At 33.6% G+C, this 21,645-nt stretch overlaps 1 protein-coding gene and 1 pseudogene across 1 annotated transcript; both read right to left on the bottom strand.

Annotated features, from left to right (window-relative positions):
• Nucleotides 1–79: 79 nt before the first annotated feature.
• On the bottom strand, nucleotides 80–4,929 carry LOC128168729 (uncharacterized; annotated as a pseudogene).
• Nucleotides 4,930–20,168: 15,239 nt separating this feature from the next.
• Nucleotides 20,169–21,050, bottom strand: LOC128168739 (hunchback-like protein). Its single transcript, XM_052834877.1, has one exon. The coding sequence runs from the start codon at nucleotides 20,940–20,942 to the stop codon at nucleotides 20,256–20,258; it is 687 nt and encodes a 228-aa protein (XP_052690837.1). The 5' UTR covers nucleotides 20,943–21,050; the 3' UTR covers nucleotides 20,169–20,255.
• Between the last annotated feature and the right edge of the window lie 595 nt (nucleotides 21,051–21,645).

Raw genomic sequence — 21,645 nt, 5'->3', positions numbered from 1 at the left:
AATGTTTTAATTTATAGGTTCATATAAGGAAACATATTTGCAAAAGTAAAGATTTCAATATACAACACAATATAGTTACCCGCTGTATCTACTCCTCCACATATTCCTTCAAGGGAAGGCCTTTCTTCCAGTTGTTCGAAAATGGAAAGCTCAACTGGTGCGGGGCTTGGTGGCGTGGGACCCCCTCCTGTCTTTGGGCGTTTTGACTCTGATAACTTTCCTTTGGCTACAATTGATCATCATTCCTTGTTAGTGAAATTTAGAGATAAGAAATTATTCAAGAATAATCATCATTACGCAAACCAAATATATCACCTAATTTGGTTTGCTAAGCATTTCATAATATATATCATATAACATAACTTGCCTAGTAACGTCATGATATGACATGCATGCCAAGCGTTATAATCCGCCTGACATTACATTTAAATTTTACACAAATCGTCATTTTAACAAACAACATGCCTTATTTTCTAATTTCAGTTGTTTGAAAATTATTATAAGGAATGAATTTAATTTATACATGTACATATGATGTTAATTCATGGGGAAGCGCTCATACCAACAGGTACAATGAAAATTAGGCCATACAACATTCTAATGATTCCATGGTTTATATGAATCAGTTATACTACATGTTCCTACCCCTCTGCTTCAAGTTACTGCACTGCTTGGCAGCCTCCCCACTTGTCCTCAGTATTCCTGAACCACTGCTCCTAAAATAGTGTTTATTGTCATGCTTAATTTGGGAAAATAAGCTGTGTACATTGCACATCATTATACAATTTATAAAACATAACCAATGAACTGTCTTGAAAATGAACAGTTTTCCATAATTTATATGCCCCTAAATAAGAAGAAATCTTTATAGTATATAACAATTTTTTCATTGTGTACTGTACTTTGAATTTTTTTCTTCATAAATGATATTCAAATTACTAATGAGGCAGAGCAATGCACAAGATCGAGACAAGATAATCATGAATAACAAAAAACTGTTTGGTTTGCACTTATAGATTTAAGATGATTTAGGGCCTGCTTCTTCTAATCACATTTGATTTATAGAGCAGTGTACCGTATTATACCAAGTTCAAATTATGCCAGTAAGCAATTAATTTATCATCCAAAAGGCATATAAAACAAAACTTATCGCATTTTTTTTAAAGACTGATTCTGCATCTGAGGAAAACCCATCCAACTCTGTGAACCCGCATGAAAGTATCAATCGCCATGTCTATTCTATATTTATCGGTCACAACCATGTGACACTTTGGGATTTCCCTAAAATAAAAACAATAATTTCAACTGGTGAAGATAAACATACCCGTTCACTGCCTGTGCAACCTCACTCCAGGCGACGTCCTTCGCAATCTTCCCACCGCCAGAACCCTTAAATTTCCCAAACAATACACCCTCCCTTAAATGCACTTCTTCAACCAATTTTTTTTTATCCAACTCGGTCCAGTTAGGTTTTTTTTTATTTTTAAACTGGCGTCTGAGATGCTCTCAGAACACTCGCTCGCCTTTTCTAAACGTAATGAATAATATTTACATGCAGACGACTATCACATGTGACGTCAGTTATAATTTACACATGTAATTTACATAAATAACGCGATAAAAAAAATAAATGGAAGTAGAGTTGACCTACCCGATCGACGTCATTTTTCCTGAGAGGCCGCTTGCTGTAACAAAAATAAGCTGAAATTTTCCGTAAAACTCAACTCTCGTGAGGCGACTCTGAGGTAGCAAGGGACAGTTTCGAATAAAGTACCCGTCAATATCTTTGTAAAATTGAGAGTTGCTGTACTTGAAGGCTTATGAGTGTTGCTAAAATTCATGAAATGATTTTTAATGATTATCATTAGTTAGAGGGATGTCTGTTGTTGAAATTGATATGCAATATGTAGGCCCCTTATGTTAGGTACATAAGAATCAGAAGTAAAATGCGAAACCTGCGGCTATGACTGTTGTGCTGACTTTACACAGTGAAATTGCAAGTTACAGACGGGAAGTAAAATAACACGAAAAGTAGGTGGATGGGACATTGTAAACTATACACCGGTAAGTTTCTGACATGTGATAGTGCAACATGCACGCGGTACGGAAGGTCAACCCTCTGCAGGGAATTAGCTGGGGGAGGTCTAAAAAGCTGAAAAATCATGAAAAATTAGCAAAATATGAAAGGGTCAAAATCTCATAAAACCCAGTATGTACAGAATTTTACAGGTTTTGACTAATAATTTTCTTCAGAAATTGGTGATTGGCCTTATAAAGAGTGAATTAAAGGTATTTGTGCTGAATGGGAACTGAGGAAATTCTAGTTACAGAGTTCCGAAGACATGCATCCCTTGGCTACAATGAATTGTATAAAAAAAACTGTCCCCTGCCACCTTCAAGACTACATGGTATTTTCATATTTCTCCTTTAACTCTAATTTTGAATGGATTTTGTACCATAAGTAATACATTTTGTGAAAATGGATGATTTTCTTGGCTATAGATGTCATCACATGATTTATTAGCTAAAATATTCAAGGGGAGTAACTCCCTCTTAAATGTGTATAATGACCACCACTAGAGTAAATTGGCTAAGAGAGTAGGTATTTTTCTATCCTGTTGACAATTAATAGGCCTAAGTTAACTACTGAGATAAGAATAAATACTTTAAAACAGTTTTTATCAATTAAATCATTAAATATATGAATTTGCAGCCATTTTGCTGTCTGATTTTATGAAATAACATTAAGCCACCTGACTTATATCCCCCAATTTTTTTAAAACAGCATATTTTTATTTCAAATGAACTTTACATGTAGACAAATGCAGTTATCAAAGTATACAATATGTCAAAAAACTCAAGTTTTTGCTCCTTCCTATCAAAAAATGGTATTTTAGATGTATTTACAGAATTGAAAAAGCCACCCCCTTTTTCCAATGGACTCCATAACCATTACATGTAGGATATGTAAATGTAAATTTGACCTTGAAATAACATCTGCTATGATAATTACTATTGAAATGAGTAAAAAAACAACATATGTTTACCTTTTTATTGTATATATGCATCAAAAATGTAGAAAAACATGTAAAATTTGAACATTTTTCATGGAATTCTCATCCGTCCCCAGGTACCCGGATGTGTTTGAATTTCATTTTAATTAAACACACACATCACACTCGTAGGTCTTACTAATTTAGCAAAGTTAAAAGGAGACTAGAAACCAGAATATGTAAGATATCCACTAAATATGATTATAGGCTTAGTTTTTCATGAAAACAAGAAATCACATGTACGGCGAAGTGACTTTTTGTGAATAAAAATGCTACAAATCATCCATTTACCAAAAAAGATCAATTTTAAATATCAGTGATGGTTGTTTTCAAATATTTGTAAGAAATGACTCAAGGAAACTGCCAAAAATTTCACAATATTAGGTTAAAGTGTTCAAACTAATCCTTCTTGTGAAAATCAAAAGATAGGGGGTGTGCTGTCTATAGTTTAAAATTTAAATTCTTCAGAAATATTTTTGTACAAGTTAACCACTCTGAGTTTAGTATATCGGGTAATCCTTTTTGGTACAAGTTAACTACAACGTATATCTGGTCAATCACTCACTTCCTGTCAGCCTTACTGACCAGTCCGGTCTCACTTTGTCTATCGTCTTCAATCTGGTTAGATGCGTGCCTCGAGCCACTAAGTAAGTCTTTTTTATTGAAGTAATTGCTTAAATCTGTCAGTATTTAATTGTATTTTTGTAGCATAGTTACAGATGGAAATTTTATTATGCAGATAAAACATTCTCAAAAGTATGGCACGCCATTATGGTCTTTAAAGTAATTTACATATTTTTTTCTATGTATGAAGTAAGGTTCTATATTTTCCTATTTAGTAATTTGTTATTTCTATTTGTTGTAGTTTTTTACCAATATTATTCACGACTTGTGCAAGGTTAGCTATCTGCCTGCACCAGGCAGAATAGGGGGAGGGCATACATGTAGAGGGATTTCTAAGTGATGTGATGCTTTTATCATGATAATATCAAGCAAATGTATGTAGTATTGAATAAGGTTTCATATTAAAGGGGGTTGAACAACAGTTGACCTCTAAAAGATTAGGTAAAGATGCTTTATTTATGGAGAGCCCTATGAATCTGTGTTAAATAGAGGAAAGTGGAAATGGTGGGTTCACTTAAATGGCCATATTTTTCTTAAACCTCAATGTAATTGTCAAAATGTGGTGTACTTTTTCTCAGAATAGCATAAGGCTTTTAATTTTAAGACAAGATGACTTTTCAGCCAAATTCAAAACTATGCGCTAACATCCGTACACAAACCAGCAAATAAAAACGTTTCTTCCCAACAAGATGATATCGTTTGTCGGTGGGAACTAGATGAGAATCGCACAAGCATGGGGAATTGCATATTACACACTGAGATGCTTTGTATGTTGAGTGATTTTACTTAAAACATTTTTATATACTGAGATTGTTTGCACTCTACTGGCGGCTCTTTACATTCTTGTCAAATGCCACCTTGTTTTCCTCTGGACTAAACTGTTAATGTTCTTATGACTGTATTTGTCCAAAAAGATGATGCATATTTTGTATTACTACAACGTGATGTTGGTTACCTGGTGTAAACTCGCTTTAAAAACCTTCCATAATAGCACTCCTCTATACAATGCATGTCAGCTGTTATATGCATCGGTGAGCGTTTTCGACGGTATTTTATAGTCACAAACCAACATTTATGCAAATACATTATTTGAAAGTTGTATTATCATTTTTATTTCATATCTGATCGCTTATTTTTTTTTCTCGACTGCTGTTGCAATATTGGTAGTTTAAAATGTATGTGATATGTAATGTCTTGATCTAACGTGGTTGACTTTTTCATACATATTGGTTTTTCTCCCAGGTCTACCCATCCTTTTTGTTTTTAGTCATTGAAATGACAGGATAATAAACCATAATCCTCTCACATAACATACAACAGCATCAATACTTGTATAAAAAAAATTATAATGATATAATGATCACATTATAAAAAAAATAAAGTGATGTAAGCTATCTACACTGATCGGAATGTGACATTTGTATTTAATCTTGAAGTTCATCTTTTGTTCACGTTTATATATTGGCAATATTTGCATGTTCATGTCTGTCACAAATTAAATAGTGATACTTCCTTATTTTTGTCGATTGGTACGTGTATGTTCATAAATTGTAAACATATCTTAATCCACATAATGTATACAGAAATATCCCCGCCATGAAGAAATTTATCATTCAAACAGCTCTTTTACTGTCTTTTGAGTATTTGCTCTTTGTGGCCTCAGTGCATTTACCATGCAAAAAAAGAAGGTATGTTTGAAATGCAATTAGTTTTGACAACACTGCGTTTTTTTTATTTTTCAACTGTTACAATACATTGGTTGTACTTTCTTTTTAAACAGGTCTAATTGCTGTGCAGGTTTTATGCTAGAGACTCAAAAACGCACTTGTGTTGGCAAGTACCAATTGTATTTTAACAAAACGCATTTTATGAAATAATAATATATCTATATTTTAATGTATTTCAACATTTAGAATGTGAAGTCGGTTATATTGGTCCCCGCTGCAAAACGCCATGTCCTTCTCACTCATATGGACCTTCTTGTCGGTTTTTGTGTCATTGTAATCAAAGTGAGTGTGATAATATCAGAGGATGTGTAACATGTAAGATTCTTGTTTTCTAACCTCATTTTTAGTTCGTATTAGAGGGCTTTGTATGGCATGTTTTTTTTCATAACTTTTTGCTGAAGATCTCTTTTTCTTACTTGAATTGGAGTAAATTAATGTGTTTACCGTTTTATCATTTTTTTAAACATAAAGAGACAGAAAAATAGCAACTGTTCTAAAACAGATAGATTAGGATACCTGCATTACATATATATTTACATATACCAACTTTAAGGACATGTGTGGTCTTGTTTGTAACCCTGCGTCTCTGTAAGAATAAAAATTATACACGAAAAATGGTCTTTGTATGAAGTTTTAAGAAATTCATATCCAGATTGTGACCTTCTTTAACGCTTTGAACAATTTATATTGTCTTCGTTCGGTTTAAAACGAAATTAATGGTGTTTTATTTAATTCAAATTGAGACTCAGTGATCAAGAAAGCAATGGAAAAATCTTTAAAAATAAAAGCAAATGCTACACAATAATTTGTAACTAACTGCAACAGTCTGAATGTAAATACCTTGACATTTGCATAGAAAAGTATTGCAATCGAGTAAGACGGACGACTAATCATTGTCAAGTCAGAGTATTTTATTTATAAATACGTTATTAATAGGTAAAGAAGTTTGGTTTCTCTATAAAAGAAAAGAAGGATTAAGTATGTAGCTATATATTTATAACGCATCTGCATATGGTAGTGCAATGCCATTATAATGATATTTTCATAAAGCTGCAAATGTAGGTAGTTTTGTGTAACTATGAGGCATGTGTTTGAATTTGCTGGATGTGTTAGGTTCATTATTGAAATTTCACGAGAAGGAACTCTATTTGCAAGTAGTATGATATACTTAAAGTATTTATCTAGAGTTATGTCTCTTTGTTTACATCCATTGGTAATTGGAAAAGTTTAAAGATTCTGCAACGGGATTTCGGATTTATATATCAAGTAAATCCATATCTTACTATGAATAGTTGAATTAGATTGTATTGATATATTTGATAACTATACATTTCATCAGAATTTATATGAATCTTGTGTGTTTTGAATTAGTTTAGTTACAATATTTCTTCTCCGTTTCGTTTTTTCGAGCTAATACTCGGCAGTCATTTGCGATCGTCCGGATTGGCAATCGTCCAGAATGTTCTTCTGCACCGCCATCTAAATGCGCATAAGAAATGCGTTCCTTAAAGAATTAAAAGTTTTACGAGATAATTGCATTTATTAAATTAAAATGTGTACAAAAATTCCTCCCTAATTATCGGCAACCTATTTCATATGATTCATTTTTCTTAATCAAGAAAATGCGGAGGAATACAATGTGTTAAAATTCATTAAATATCATTTTTGCTATTAGTACAAAGTGCAATTTATCGCTTACATTTGAACAACAAAAGCACAAGATACGTTTATCGCTTGCATTTATTTTGAGACCGTGTCCAATATAAATAAAATTTTAAAGCGTAATTTTTTTTGTTATTGGGCAATGTTTATACGGCAGATCAACGCACATGGTGTCGGTTGTTTGTAATCAACTATACCAGAGACATTCTTGTTTCAAACGGAATTGAGGAATTGAAATAAATAAAAGAATGTTTTATTATAATTAGGGAAACACTTCATTTGTTGTATCCTCGTATTCAATTAATGAACCTTTGAATATTGTTCAGTGACTGTTCAAAGCAGAAAGAAAACAATTTGTTTATAAACTTTGATATTTCTTTGATTGTTGTAAACAAGATGTGTTATTGTTCAAGGTTAGCTTTTTAAAAAGCTAAAAAAAAGTCAGCCAGCAGAATTTTAATTTTAGGTCAAAAGTGAATACATAATCTAATTTAAAAAAAACCCACAAAATAACTAATTTCTAGAACATTAATAGTTATGCGGATGCACATTTCGTTTGCACCCTTATACATGTAGATGAGGAGATAAGCGTGTAGCGATGTATAACAATGTATGATAACACAAACTTTGCAAACATAGCTCATAGGATTTAATGGTCTCGTCGCAAACCACTACCAAAATAGTTACTTTCCAAGCTCACTATGAGAGTCGGTAAGATGTACGCGGACTCCGGACTGTGGATGCAGACGACTCACATTGAAAGTCTTTCAATACATCGATTGGTTGACCTACTGACTAGAAATTGACCAGTTTCATAACTTCGACGAATTTCTCTAACACGAACTGTCTATTTCCTTTCTAGAATTCCAATTGACGCAAGCGCAATTATAGTTTCATCCTAACTTAATTAGTCAGCCCGTTGAAAATATTTGTCATTGTTTATTTTTTAACAGCAGTTGCATGAATCACAGTTACACAAGACATAATTTATTCAAATTAATATCTTATTCTGACATTATTTGAGATACGAGTATTGGTACAGAAATTCAAATTAATGATATTTATATTTAAGACAAGAGGCCCATTGGGCCACATCGCTCACCTGAGCAACAATGGGCGTTCGAAAGATATGGTGCCGTATGGTCCTTCGGTAGAATGACAAAAAAAAATATATTGTAAATTATTCGAATTTTACACTTATTTTTGCATACACGTAATCTTTGACATTGTAACTTGATGAAATACTATTTTTTACCAGAATAAGAAAATCCTACGCAAGATATAAAACTAAACATTTGGTAGGAGTACACTGTTAAGTTGTTAACTTCCAATTCCCTATATTTTCGTTCTGCAGATTTGTTGATACTTTAATTTTTTAGTAGCCTGTCCGACCGCGTATGGGCATTTTACACGCCTTATCCACCCATCTTCTTTATTTGTCTTCTCCATTATAATTAAATGACTGTTATTTACTTCACGTACAAACCAGGATAATTTTCCGCTGTGATATTTTCTTCGAAATAGCGATAATTACTTTATCCCCGCAACAGAAATGTGTCAGAACTATGGAAACTGTTTTAAAGATGTCGTTTTTATTTTCCCGTGTCTGAAAAACTATTGAAATTGATGTAGATTTCACATTATTTATTGTATAAAGAGGGGCCCCAGAGAGTAGGTATATACAGAGTATCATTCTTTATTTTGTTTGTACAAGTATTTAACATACTCTAATTCATATAGAATTTCTAATGTTCAACCAAAATTTCAGCGTCAATCGTAGAATTATAAGCAAGATACAGAGCTCACAGTTCGCCTAGGTTTGAATCATATTTTGTTCACATGAGTTTATTACATTCAGCTTAAGATTTTTAACTTGGTATTTTCTATTCAGCATTTAAAATGGAAAAAAAGAATGGCCTCAGATTTTCAATTCTTTTATTCACTGAAGACCAGTTCACTGGTATTTGAGGTTCAAAATCAGTTTATACAAATGTACACAAACACAGTCAAGGATCACATCTACAGTAGAAGTAATAATGACGAAAAAAGGTTAAGTTTACAATACAATATGTTGTTAAAGTTGGTTTCTGGAAGAACAGACTTTGAAAATTTTCTTAATAAATATTGACAATTTTTTTACTTTTTTAATCTTTAGTTTTTAAAATATGTGTACAAACATAAAATTGTGAGCAAATCTCTGTATCTTGCTTATAATTCGAAGCTTAACACTCAAATATGGTTAGTAAATAGAAATTGTAAACAATTAAACACAAGAAACATGCACTATAACAAATAAAGAACACAATTTATTTTTTCGAAATGAATCATATATATATACACGTATATACCTACATATTTCCGACAGCGATATCAAACTCTATTTAAACTGAATAAACTCGAGAAAATGCCGAGCATCTCAACAAAACCTATTGCATTAATCTACCATAACGCAAAAGATAATGCCGAATTACCGATAGAATGAATTGTATTTCAGTACTTTTTTGATACATCAGATTTTGCTTAATTTGCGCAGGTAAACAGTTAACTTCTTGATTTACCGAAGTCTCTGTTTGATTTGATACGTAAAAATCACGAAATACAGACGATAGTTCCCCGGTTACAAAGCATAAATAATGAAAACAAAACGAAAATCAGAACAAGCTAACACCAACGTCATGTGTGAAAACTGTCAACGCATTGAAATATTTAGCTTCAGTTTACTTCACAAAATCGGCACCAATATATTTTGCATGTTTCACAAATTTCCCTTCATTCGCGAACTGTTGCACAACAAGCAAATTCATCATAGTCAGATCGACCCTTTTTCGCATATTGTCATGGCCATTCTATATTTAGAGGTCGCGTCATCAAGCTAACACTGACGATGTGAGGATCACGTGACCTGGTGTACACATTGATGTCATGGCTGCTTTAAACAAAGAACCTCGTTTTAGAAGTATTGAATACGAGTCTCGGTAAAATCGGTATGCAAACCCGGGCCGTGACATAATAAAAGCCGGGGCAATCGTCAATTCCAAATACGCATTATTTTTGCAGCAATATTTACAAAAAATACAAATATACTGGTCCATCAAATGTCCTGAAATTTAAATCAGATTGGCAGATTAATAACTGCCAATCTTTTGTTTTGCCCAGGCCAAGTCTTGTCTACCCATTTTACCTTTTACCGGATGCCGAACCCGAAGATATTAAAGTGATTGAAACACGCCTTTCCTTTATTTTTATTTTCGTAATAACTCTGATTTGAAACAAAATTAGACCTTAATTTTTGCAATTTATATTTTCCTTCCCATAAGGATAATTTATGCCAAACTACGTTGAATTGGAATCAGTAGTCCTTGAGAAGAAGATTTTTAAAAATGCACCCCCCTTTTTCCACAGTTTCAAGGTTTTCTCCGCTTTGAATACAGATCGGACATTATTTCTGCAATTTATATTCGCCCTCCCATAAGAATGCTTTGTGCCAAATTTGGTTGAATTTGGATAAGCGGTTTTAGGGAAGAAGTTCAAAATGTAAAAAGTTTACGGACGGACTGACGGACAGACGGACGGACGGACGGACGGACGGACGACGGACAAAAGGTGATCAGAAAAGCTCACTTGAGCTTTCAGCTCAAGTGAGCTAAAAATGTCAGCTCGACGCTTTTGTGGCCGTTCCGGTCTTTAATTTTAAGTTAATCTTCTATAATAAGGTTTATCCTCTACCGTACATGCTTATCTACTATTATATCATCTATTGCAGTTTTGTAATAGTTGACATATAGATCGATTTGCAATACAAACAGTAACCAAATTACTCAAAACCAATGTAGAAAGACGAGTCCATGTACTTAAACAGCTATTAAAAGTGAAGCAGAGGAATATGTGATTAAACGTGCATGCGAAAACTGGAGTACCATTATTTTTACCAATCGGTGTGCAATTTGCCAATGCATTTTTATATGTGATACTCATGGTGTTTTTGCGTCATATATAGACCAATCCACACATTACAAAAGTCATACACATGTCCCTTGGCCGTCACCTTTGGGGAAAAACCCATATATTTCTCACAGTAGCCGTTGTAGTTTATAGGATTGTTATTCTGACATTTGAAGTTAAAAGTCTGTTTCCTTTGTGTATTTTGATTGCCACAGGATGTGACAACCCACAGATTGAAGAATAAATTCAATTCAGAGAGATTTCATCACAGATAGTTGGTTACAAAAAAGAAGAGGAAGGTTCGTTTTTTCCCTTTTGAACTTTGGTTGACCCCGCAAAGGAAAACAGCTTTTGTAAAATGTGGATTGGACTATAGTTTCGGTTATAATCTTTATTTAGCGATAAGATACCACTTGAATGAATATTTATCGGATTATATATTTGATGTCAAAATTTTCTTTCAGTACAATACGTTTGTATTTAAAAGTTCTAAGGATGAAAGTTAAAATGCATGCATGAGTTTCCCTAATTTAGAATGGTATTAAACAGCGTAACTGCAACTATTGAACATCCGTAAATTAAAATTTTATAATCGACTAAAGTATAATCATTCTTGTTTTCAAAGCAAGATTATTTAAAATGTCACGGCAATAAGTTAACATCATGCAAGGGTAAGAAATATCGTGCAAAACGCACTTTTTTATTGCCGTTCTAATTCTGCATATATTAAGTGGGATAGAATTGTATTCAATCCTAATAGATTTTACAGTCATATTGTTTTATATTTCAGGTGTTCAAGAAGGTCACCAAACAACTCAATTTTACGATGGTTTAACATCACCGATCATCAACGCATCCGTTTTATATCATCGTTTGAATGTCAGCATGCGGAATGATCATTTACTGAACCTAAGTAAATAGACTCGATTTTTTCTTAACCGGTACCGTACCTTTAAAGTTAAAAAAAATCTGAGTATATGTCTGCATTAAGCCTACGTAGAAATAAAACAGACATGTGTAACTTAGGTAATATATATATATAGACCTTTCTATAGAATGGCTTTTTATAGCTTAGAACGAAAACATGATTCATTGGTGTATAGATGATCCTTAAGCTATTGAAATGAATTTTTAATGTGATCAAGTAATATTGATTCCTCAAGCTCTTTCGTATGGATATATTTGCATGTCGAGGGTGATTCTACAAATAATCAATTATTAGCACATGCAAAGTATGTTCATTTTATACACACTAAATCAATGCACTTCAATAATAATACACATTCAAACTTTATCACAAAATTAGTTTAATCAATTAAACACCAATTAAAAGTAACAGGTTAAAGAATATAATAAATAGCTTGTGCATGCGAGGTTATATAAACTAAAAATGCCGGACCCACACTATAACTATATAAGAAATCAATATTGTTGTGTAGCCGAGAAACTCCATAACATATAATAAAACTATCTGGGGCCCGCTTCATCAAAGGTCGTACGCTCAGGCATAGCTTTACGCCAGGGTAAGTTCGGGACTAGCGCGCTATTTTGCGTTTCATCAAAAGGCGTATCTTTACGCCGGACTAAAGTTAAGCCAACATTTCTCTAAACAGGTTTTGGAGGAAATTAAAAAAAAAATTACCGTATGAAAATATGACATTAAGAACAAATCCCACTTGATTTGGACAGAACAATATCTAGCTCTAAATTTAGCAGAAACATAACAATGTGATGGCACTGTAGACATCAGCGCCCTCAGGCACATACGATATTATCAAAGATATTAGTTTTGGCACATCGCATGCAGTCTCGTCAATAAAGTAAACGGAACGTATATTTCTAAATATCTTGAGGATGTGCTCCTGGTGCTGAACGTGATCCTCCCCTCCTTTCACAGATAGGGTACACACAATGCAAAGCAAGGAAAGGCCTCTATGTAATGGAGTGATCAAAGTCCACCAACAAACACTTGTAAAGTATGTACAATTATATACTCACAAGTTATTGTCCTATTGCAGCTTTATTCTGGCGAAATGAAGGTAGGTATATACCAAGATAAACAAGAACTAACATAGGCCTTTGTGGAAAAGGCTCTGATCCATATGGTATCTACAGCTGAGTTTTTGAGATATGCAACATTCTTAGTCCGCCGTGTCATGATTCGCAAAACATTCTGCTCTGCCATGCACTTCGGAAAAGTCGTGTTGATCTAGCTGACACCTCTGTAACTTGGAAATAGTCTTCTGTTGCATTATGTCAGACTCCAGAATTGTCTGTAAACATGTGTCTATACATATTTCTAAGGAGGATAAATCAGTTGCTGATGGTTCCTATGTATAGATTAATTTCGCTGTAGTAACGGAGAGCTATCATGTACCTAACATTTAAAGCACAAAATGGATGAAATCTAATGTCAATCACCCTTTCTTAACTAACAAATTATTTCTTGTATAATAAATATAAAACACTAATTCTTCATGAAAAGGAATGCTTCTTACAACGACACAATGTATCAATATATGAAGTACCAAAAATATGAAAACACAGACGGGGAATGTTAACTATATAATGCTGCATGATAAAGTATACTGTTAATGATAAACTTTAAATGTGACATGACCCTGGTCTTGGAACTCCACTTCTTCATCAATTGAAATAAAAGATACATGAATAACATACCAATAATATGATAATTTAAGTATATTGAACTTCAGTAGTGCAAATGACAAGCATGTAACATTATACTGACTTGTTCAGAAAATGATGCATATGTTACATATTGAAACAAATGCATATTGTATCAGTATTTTGTTTATACTAACTTACGAAAACTACTAGCAAATATTACATTGTATATATAGTGCCTGTTGGGGAGGGTAATTGTTGAAATTAACACCCCTAAAAAACCATTGTCAACCGACGCAAACAGGCACTATTTTTTTTATTACACTTTTATTATACTTAAAGTCTTGATTTTAAAGAAAAATATACTGCTTTTATACAGAAATAAAGTGAATTGTACGGCTAACCGTACGCGCATAATTTATGCGCATGTAACAATTCGTTGTGTTACCCTTTGCCAAGTGTTTTGCTAACGCTGAGGGTAATAGAAGGGATTACCAACTCCGTCTAAACCAATCAGATTTCAGTATTTAACATGAAAGTATAATACAACTAATTAATTACAAGTTTCTAATGGGAAAACTGGCTGTGAAACTTGCTGTGAAACAAATGTCTACTAAAATAAAAATAGTCAGATCTACAGAGAGTCAGATCTAACTCTATTTGAGTTACTCTTACAATTGTATAACATTTAATTTTATTGTTCATATTTGTTTGTCAATAACATACTTATCAGCAGCTGCAAATGTCTTGATACATGAAACATTCTGCTTAATGAATCACAATAAGTTTTTAACAAATGTACAGATATTTCTTACTAGTAGTAATATTTCAGATGATTCTGCTCAAGATCGATTGCCTCCATTCCCTTTGTGATGGTTTGCATATCTATGACCAAAGAATCCACATGATTCTTCAGCCGTTGATTGACCTCATCATAATGTCTCTTGACTGTCCGCAGCAAAGCGTCTTCTTCAGGTATATCAAACACCTCTGGCTGCTCTCTTCCATCAGTCAGTGCCTCAGCAAGATCTGACATTTCATGTTCATTGCAAACATCTTGCCTATCATCTTCACCACAATCATTGTGTATGTCACTACTTTTTGTGATCCGGGGATGATTGCTGGGTTGACAAGTGTTGCTGTGGAAGCATTGTTGCATGTTGCTGCTTGATAGTGGTCAATGCCATCTGCTGCTCTTGTGAACATTCTACAAACTGTTGGTGTCAATGAAGCCCTCTATCAAAATTGTGAAATTCATGACCCCTGAATCATCTTCTCTATTCTCACACATTTGTATGAAAAACTGACTTCATAATTATGTTTACCAGAGAGTCCTCTGCTAAAATTTTAAATTTCATTGGAGTATGAGTGTTGACTCTAGGGCAGGGCCAGAATGGATGTATAGGTGTACATGCATATAATGTTTTTAAAAAAAATATCTTCTTTACTCCCACACACCTAAAAGGAAAACTAAATTTATGAATTTGTAGACCAGATTTTTAAGTTTTTCGCCAAAATTATATGTTTCTTAGTTTTTTTTAAAGATTTCAGGCAGGGAGGTGGTCGTCATAACAAATTTATAATTTGTCTAATCCAGAAAGAAACCCAATTAAATAAATATATGAAAATCCTCGACAAGTTTGTGTAGGAATTATATGTTACTCAAGTAAATGTTAGGGCCTATCGGCCTCTTGTTATGAATAATGATGTACATTTGTGTAAGCTTGGGAATGATTTATTTTTAAACAATGTCCTAGAACTCTTAGATAATTCATTGAATAAGAATAATGAATGACGAGTGTAGGCCACGAACATGGCCTGTAGCAACACTCCCCCAGTTTTAATTGGCGATGGTTGTCCATTATAGCATTTATGTCCAAAAATGGGGCCTATATTGCGTTGGTTTAAAATAGAAAACACAAATCTCTGAAAATGGATCAGACTCCTCCTGTCACGGCCTAAATTGACTGAATATTGCATCGCTTCATACTAATGGAACAAGATGGCGAATATTGTGTTGCGTCATAATAATAAAACAAAATTTTTGCTGAGTATCTGTTCACCCAGTACCAGCAAATTTAGGCAAACAAGACCTAAAGGCATGGAATGTAATGCAAAGGAATGTAATGTCATTATGATGATAATGAAAAATTCGCCTTTAGGCTAATTTTAATGACATGATGTTTAATGGAGGTCTCATGTTTGTATAAGTTCTCATCAATAATTTAATGTAATAAAATGGACAATTACTGCAATGTAATATTTATTGTTTTGTTTTGTTTGTTGGTTTGTTTTCAATTTTGTTGACAACTAAGTTTATTTCCTTGATTTATATCTATATGATTTTTGTATGATTTTTGCACATGAAAATAACTTTCGTCCTGTTTCAGCGGCACTCCAATCACATTTCATCTAGATACAAAGTTTAAGTGTTTTTATGGTGTACTGAACGTTGATTTCCGAAATCAATGTCAATACAAAAATATAGTTAATTGATTAAGACACTTAGGCTTGATAATAATTCATACAAAAGGATATACTTTTTCAATTTCTATTTAATTATTTGTTGATATAGAACGTGTTCGGAACATAATTACCGTTAAGAATGGAGGCAAATTGTATTATTTTTTTAAGCTTGGTAGCGTATGATGCGGCAGACGAATTTTTTCAATATCCGTAAGTATATATATATTTTTTAAAATATATGTATATTCTTTTGTTAAGACTAGTTATTATTTCAAATTGTTTAAATATAATTTTGCGATTAAGATCTCTTAAATAATGAAATTTTGTTATCCATTCAATATACATAATTTTGTATATCATCAAAATATGGAATGAATATTGTTTGAATATGGTATATTTCATGCACAAAGTTAAGAGCACCTAAGGTAAAAAGATCAAAAACTCTAAAACTATACCAAACGAAGACATACACATGTTTAACATATTTTCTATTTCCAACATAAAAATTTAAGACACACCACAGGGCGAAAAACCATCTTTAAGCAAGTCCTTAAAGGTGGCTTAAAGGTGACTTAAAGGAGCTTAAAGGCTATACAACCTTTAAGCCGCCTTTAAGTCACCTTTAAGCAAGTGCTTATAGGTCCTTAATGTCCAAACTTCTTTAAGCTACCTTTAAGCCACCTTTAAGCCACCTTTAAGCATCTTTAAGTGGCATTTACGCTCTCTTTACACTGCCTTTACACTGTCTTTAAGTGGCCTTTAAGTCAATATTGATCAAGCTGAACAATAAAAACATACATGTATATTAAATGCAAAAGCTCTTTTATAGAGATGGGAGGGGGTCATCCGAGTGATAATATAATTTCCAAGGAAGGGGAGGGGGAGGGGTGTTCCAGGCGGTTTTAATCGTCGCTCCATTAAACACAGATCGCTATCATCAGCACCGCTCTGATGGACACAGATTGCCGTTATAAAATTCTTTATAATTTTTTTGGGGTTTCAAAATTATTGTAGGTATGAGCGCAGTCTCTGTATCTTAATATGTGCATAAAACTAATTAAAATATGTTTGTTGCCTATTATAAATTAATCGGTGAAAAAAATTTCTCTCTCTCCCTCTCTCTCTCTCTCTCTCTCTCTCTCTCTCTCTCTCTCTCTCTCTCTCAGTTCATCCGGTTATTAAACAAAATAAAGATAATGAACAAAAAAATGCATGATTTAATTCGTTAATCGGTTTAAGGTTTGTATTTTTTTTTCAATTTTCATTATTTCTAACTCTAGATCTGCTAGATACATGTTAAAGATGAAAAGACTCTCAACTGCCTTTGTTATATCGGGCAGGATATTACTGCTTTGTTTGTCTAGACATAGTTTTGTTCGTTTGTGTATATCTAATTAGAGTCTATTGTTTGTCCAACTTAAGAAAACCCCTGGAACTAACACAGAATATACAAGATATACACAGCAGTTGTGTCGTGTGCCCAGGTGCATGTTTGTGTATATCTAATTAAAGTCTATTGTTTGTCCAACTTAAGAAAACCCCTGGAACTAACACAGAATATACAAGATATACACAACAGGTGTGTCGTGTGCCCAGGTGCACGTCAGGGTTTCTAAAGGCGTTGAATCTTAGTATGTACGAGTATACGATAAGTCTAATGAATAAAAGTTAATTTACAGTTGTAATTCATTTTCAAAGTATTATTTCCTAGCTCTGGGTTTCAAAGATGTTACGTCTACAAATTAACGATACATGTATGTAAGAGTAAAATCTTGAGGCTAATTAATTAATGTACCGGTGATCATAAATAGGGGTTGATTATTTAAATATATGTATAAGGGTAAATATGTCAAATATACCCGGCCTGGCACATCATACAATTGTATGTACAAGTCATTTGCAATTGCCACATGCAGTAAATACGTCACCGGTAATTGGTATTTTTGTTTGTTATGGTATTGATTGTTTAAAAATCATGTACATGTACATACAATTACATGTAAATATTTAAACATATTGGAACGGCGCCGCGATCATGAAAACCGGGAAATTGCGGGAAATTGAACAAATACCCTAATAGTATCAATGCATTTAATAAAAGAAATGATTTCATTTTCTTTCTTACATTTTTATAGCTATAAATTAGATGAACGTATATCTACTCGGTTTAAATTTATTAACTAAGAAAGCCTACTATAGTGAACCTAACGGTTTCCATTTAGGTATAATATATTTTTGTTCACTGAAGACCAAGTTCCGTATTTCATTCTAAATACATGCATGCATGTAATTTATAAATTAGATATAATTGATTGTTACAAACTGAATGGTTTGTCAAAATCTTTTCAAACAAACACATTCAATAGTGATTCAATATCCACTGATATATAGGATATAAAAACGCTCATAGATATGTAAGTTGCCGTGGCGCAGAGGATGTGTTGTGATGCTAGTAAACTAAGGGTCCCGGGTTCAATTCTCGCCGCGGCCGTTTTTTTTTGTGTTTTTTTTTTGTTTTTCTTTCTAGAACAAAAACCGTTTTAATACCTTTTCTTTCATAAAGTTAATACATTTTGTTGGAAATTAAGCACAATATTGAATTAAATTTTTTTTAATGGCTTAAAGGTGGCTTAAAGGTAGCTTAAAGGTGGCTTAAAGGTGGCTTAAAGAAGTTTGGACATTAAGGACCTATAAGTTGTCCTTAAAGGTAGCTTAAAGGTGGCTTAAAGATAGTCTTTAAGCTGCCTTTAAGCCATCTTTACGCTTTCTTTAAGCCACCTTTAAGCAATACTTATAGCTTAAAGGTTGCTTAAAGGTGGCTTAAAGATCGTCTTTAAGCTACCTTTAAACACCTTTAAGCTATCTTTAAGGAGGACTTAAAGATGGTCATTCATCCTGTGCACAACGCACAACAGGAAGGAATGTAAAGAATAATTTTTATCTACTTTTTGATACTGTTTCTCTAAATTAAATACATATGCCAGTATATCGTTAGGAACCACCTTTAAGCATAATGTTAAGCAGGTCATAATCGCAGCACTGTTAAGGTTTACTTTGTGGTCGCGCCGACCAGAAAGTACGGGAAATGTTAACTGTGACATCACACAAAACAACAAGTTGTCAAAATATGCTAATAATTAAAGTAATTTCCGATTGTTTTGGGTGAAAAACATTTAACTACATTAAATATTACCTATGCGTGTAACTTTGTAGTCAAATAAGTCCAACAACGATAAATATAAACAACTGACTGATCGCGGTGCACTTGTCGATGTGACGTCATACTGTACATTATGACGCATATTTTGTGTAACGTTAGAAAGAGGCGGATGAATCAATTTTTTTAACATGGAAAATGCATTTTAAAAATGAACGAAAGATAATCTCAAAACAATTATTATATCATTAAATCCCATCTATTATGCTTGTGTAATGTGTAAATGAGTCCAGTCGCTTCTTTGCTTGTCAATGCAAAATTAAAAGGCATACAATTTTTCTCAATCACTAATTAGATTTATATTTAATATCAAATGTCCCTACTTTGGGTAAATCAAAAGTGAATCAAGAATAACAAATGATTGGCAATGAAGGAGGAAAACCTAACTTCTGCTTAACTATTAGATAGACAAGTTCCAAGGACAGGTCGGCTCTATTCGGGCCCCTAACCCTGGCACTTGCTATCTTCCCTGACAAACTGTCAGTAATGTGTTTTACAAACAACTCTAATATACAATACCACACAATAGAACAGCTTCGGCTCTATTCGGGCCACTGATCTAATTGTGTGGGTCCAGAAGTTTAATATAGTGTTTCTGTTACCTTCTCCTTCCACTGCTCAAACAGGAATGACGCCGACTCTCAGCTTCTCTCACTTATATACACATGGGAGAGTCCACTGGAAAGGGATGTCGGGTTATTCCATTATTAACATTTTTATAATAGGACAAAATTCTTTACATTACCCACGCCTCTGGGTTCATTCGTCCCGAATGACAAAACATTTAAAACTTTTTTTTTTTGTTCTTATCTTTTTATTCAATGTGATCCACAAAAAAATGCAAACTTTAAAACTGCTTAATAGTGGTTAACAAGTACAATGCTCATAACACTATCTGTGTTGAAGATGACAATTCAAAATTTAAAACAAGATCAATTGCTATGTCGTGGTTTCTTTAATGTCAACCTCGCCCTCTCTGTACTTCCTGACAGTCTTTACTGAAATTCCTCTTCTAAACTCTGTTTGTGTACTAACGTCAATCTTCGCTTTCTTCGTTTGACAATCATCTACGTTGGGTTTTCTGACATCATCTGCTGATGTACGTTTCCCTGGAAGAGAAGGGGTCGTTTTCTTGCGGAAAACACGGCCCACCATGAGATCCGATATCTCTTTATTGACTGTTTCTTTAATCTTATTTCCATCACTGGCACAAGTTGTACTACTGGACGTAGTTTCCGTTGAAAGTAGATCACCTGGGTCTTGTGACAACCATTCTTCATCTTCTGATTCGTCCTCACTTGACACAATATTATTGGCATTTTCAGTGTTCTTCGCCTTTTCCGGGACTTCGTCTGTTTCAACCAGCTTCTGTCCCAATGCAATAGGACTTTCTGTCAATCCAGTGTGCGCTCTCTTCATATGTCTTCTGACATTACACTCTTTCTGAGACGTAAAATCGCAAAAATCACATGAATGCTCCTTCATTGCACACTCTACCACATAGGTGGAAAACTCAACATCACCATGGAAAACACTGGAACACATTGGACATTTCCTTGTCCCGCTTCTCTTTGTCATCTTTGTCTTCGCCATGCCTTTAAATCTAAAACGACAAAGAAAGAACATTAGGTACTAGTATTTAGTATGGCATATAGTATATAATCTAATAATCAGTCTCATAATCTTTTAACCATACAGGGGGTCTTCTACTACGAAACTGTCTTGCAGGCAGTTCTTTTTCTTTACAAGATTGTTGCTCAGTTTCTTGTTTCTGCTGTTCACTGACAACAACGCTCTCGTTTTTGTAATTTGAATTTTCTATTTGAGCCTTTGTATTGTCGCTACATGTTTGATCTTGGAATGTTTCCTCTTTCTGCTCTTCAACACAGTCAGCCGTTTCACCAACTAACGTTTGGGGTCGTTTCAGTCTAATTCTATCAACATGTATGACTTGATTTGACTCACGTTGACCACAATTCACTTTGTATGTAACATCTGACATTTTCTTTATGATTCTATATGGTCCACGCCAATAGCTGGTAAACTTGGGCGACTGACCTGACTTCGTTCTTGGAAAATACACATACACCTCATCATTTTCCTTGAACTGTCCCCAGTTTAATTTCTTGTCATGGTAATGTTTTTGGCGAACCATAGCTTGCTCTGTATTTGCTCGGACAGTTTTATGTGCATTTTCAAGTCTATCTTGCAATTGCCAAACCCATTCATTTTGAGGAACTGGTTTAATAGCGGAAGGTACATCATACATGATATCCAAGGGAGTGCAAACCTCTCTTCCAAGCATCAATGAATTTGGCGAAAACCCAGT

This window comes from Crassostrea angulata, unplaced genomic scaffold (assembly GCF_025612915.1).
Source record: "Crassostrea angulata isolate pt1a10 unplaced genomic scaffold, ASM2561291v2 HiC_scaffold_45, whole genome shotgun sequence".
Taxonomy (NCBI): Eukaryota; Metazoa; Mollusca; class Bivalvia; order Ostreida; family Ostreidae; genus Magallana; species Magallana angulata.
The sequence above is the reverse complement of the archived record's forward strand: the minus strand, read 5'-3'. Positions and strand labels throughout refer to the sequence as shown.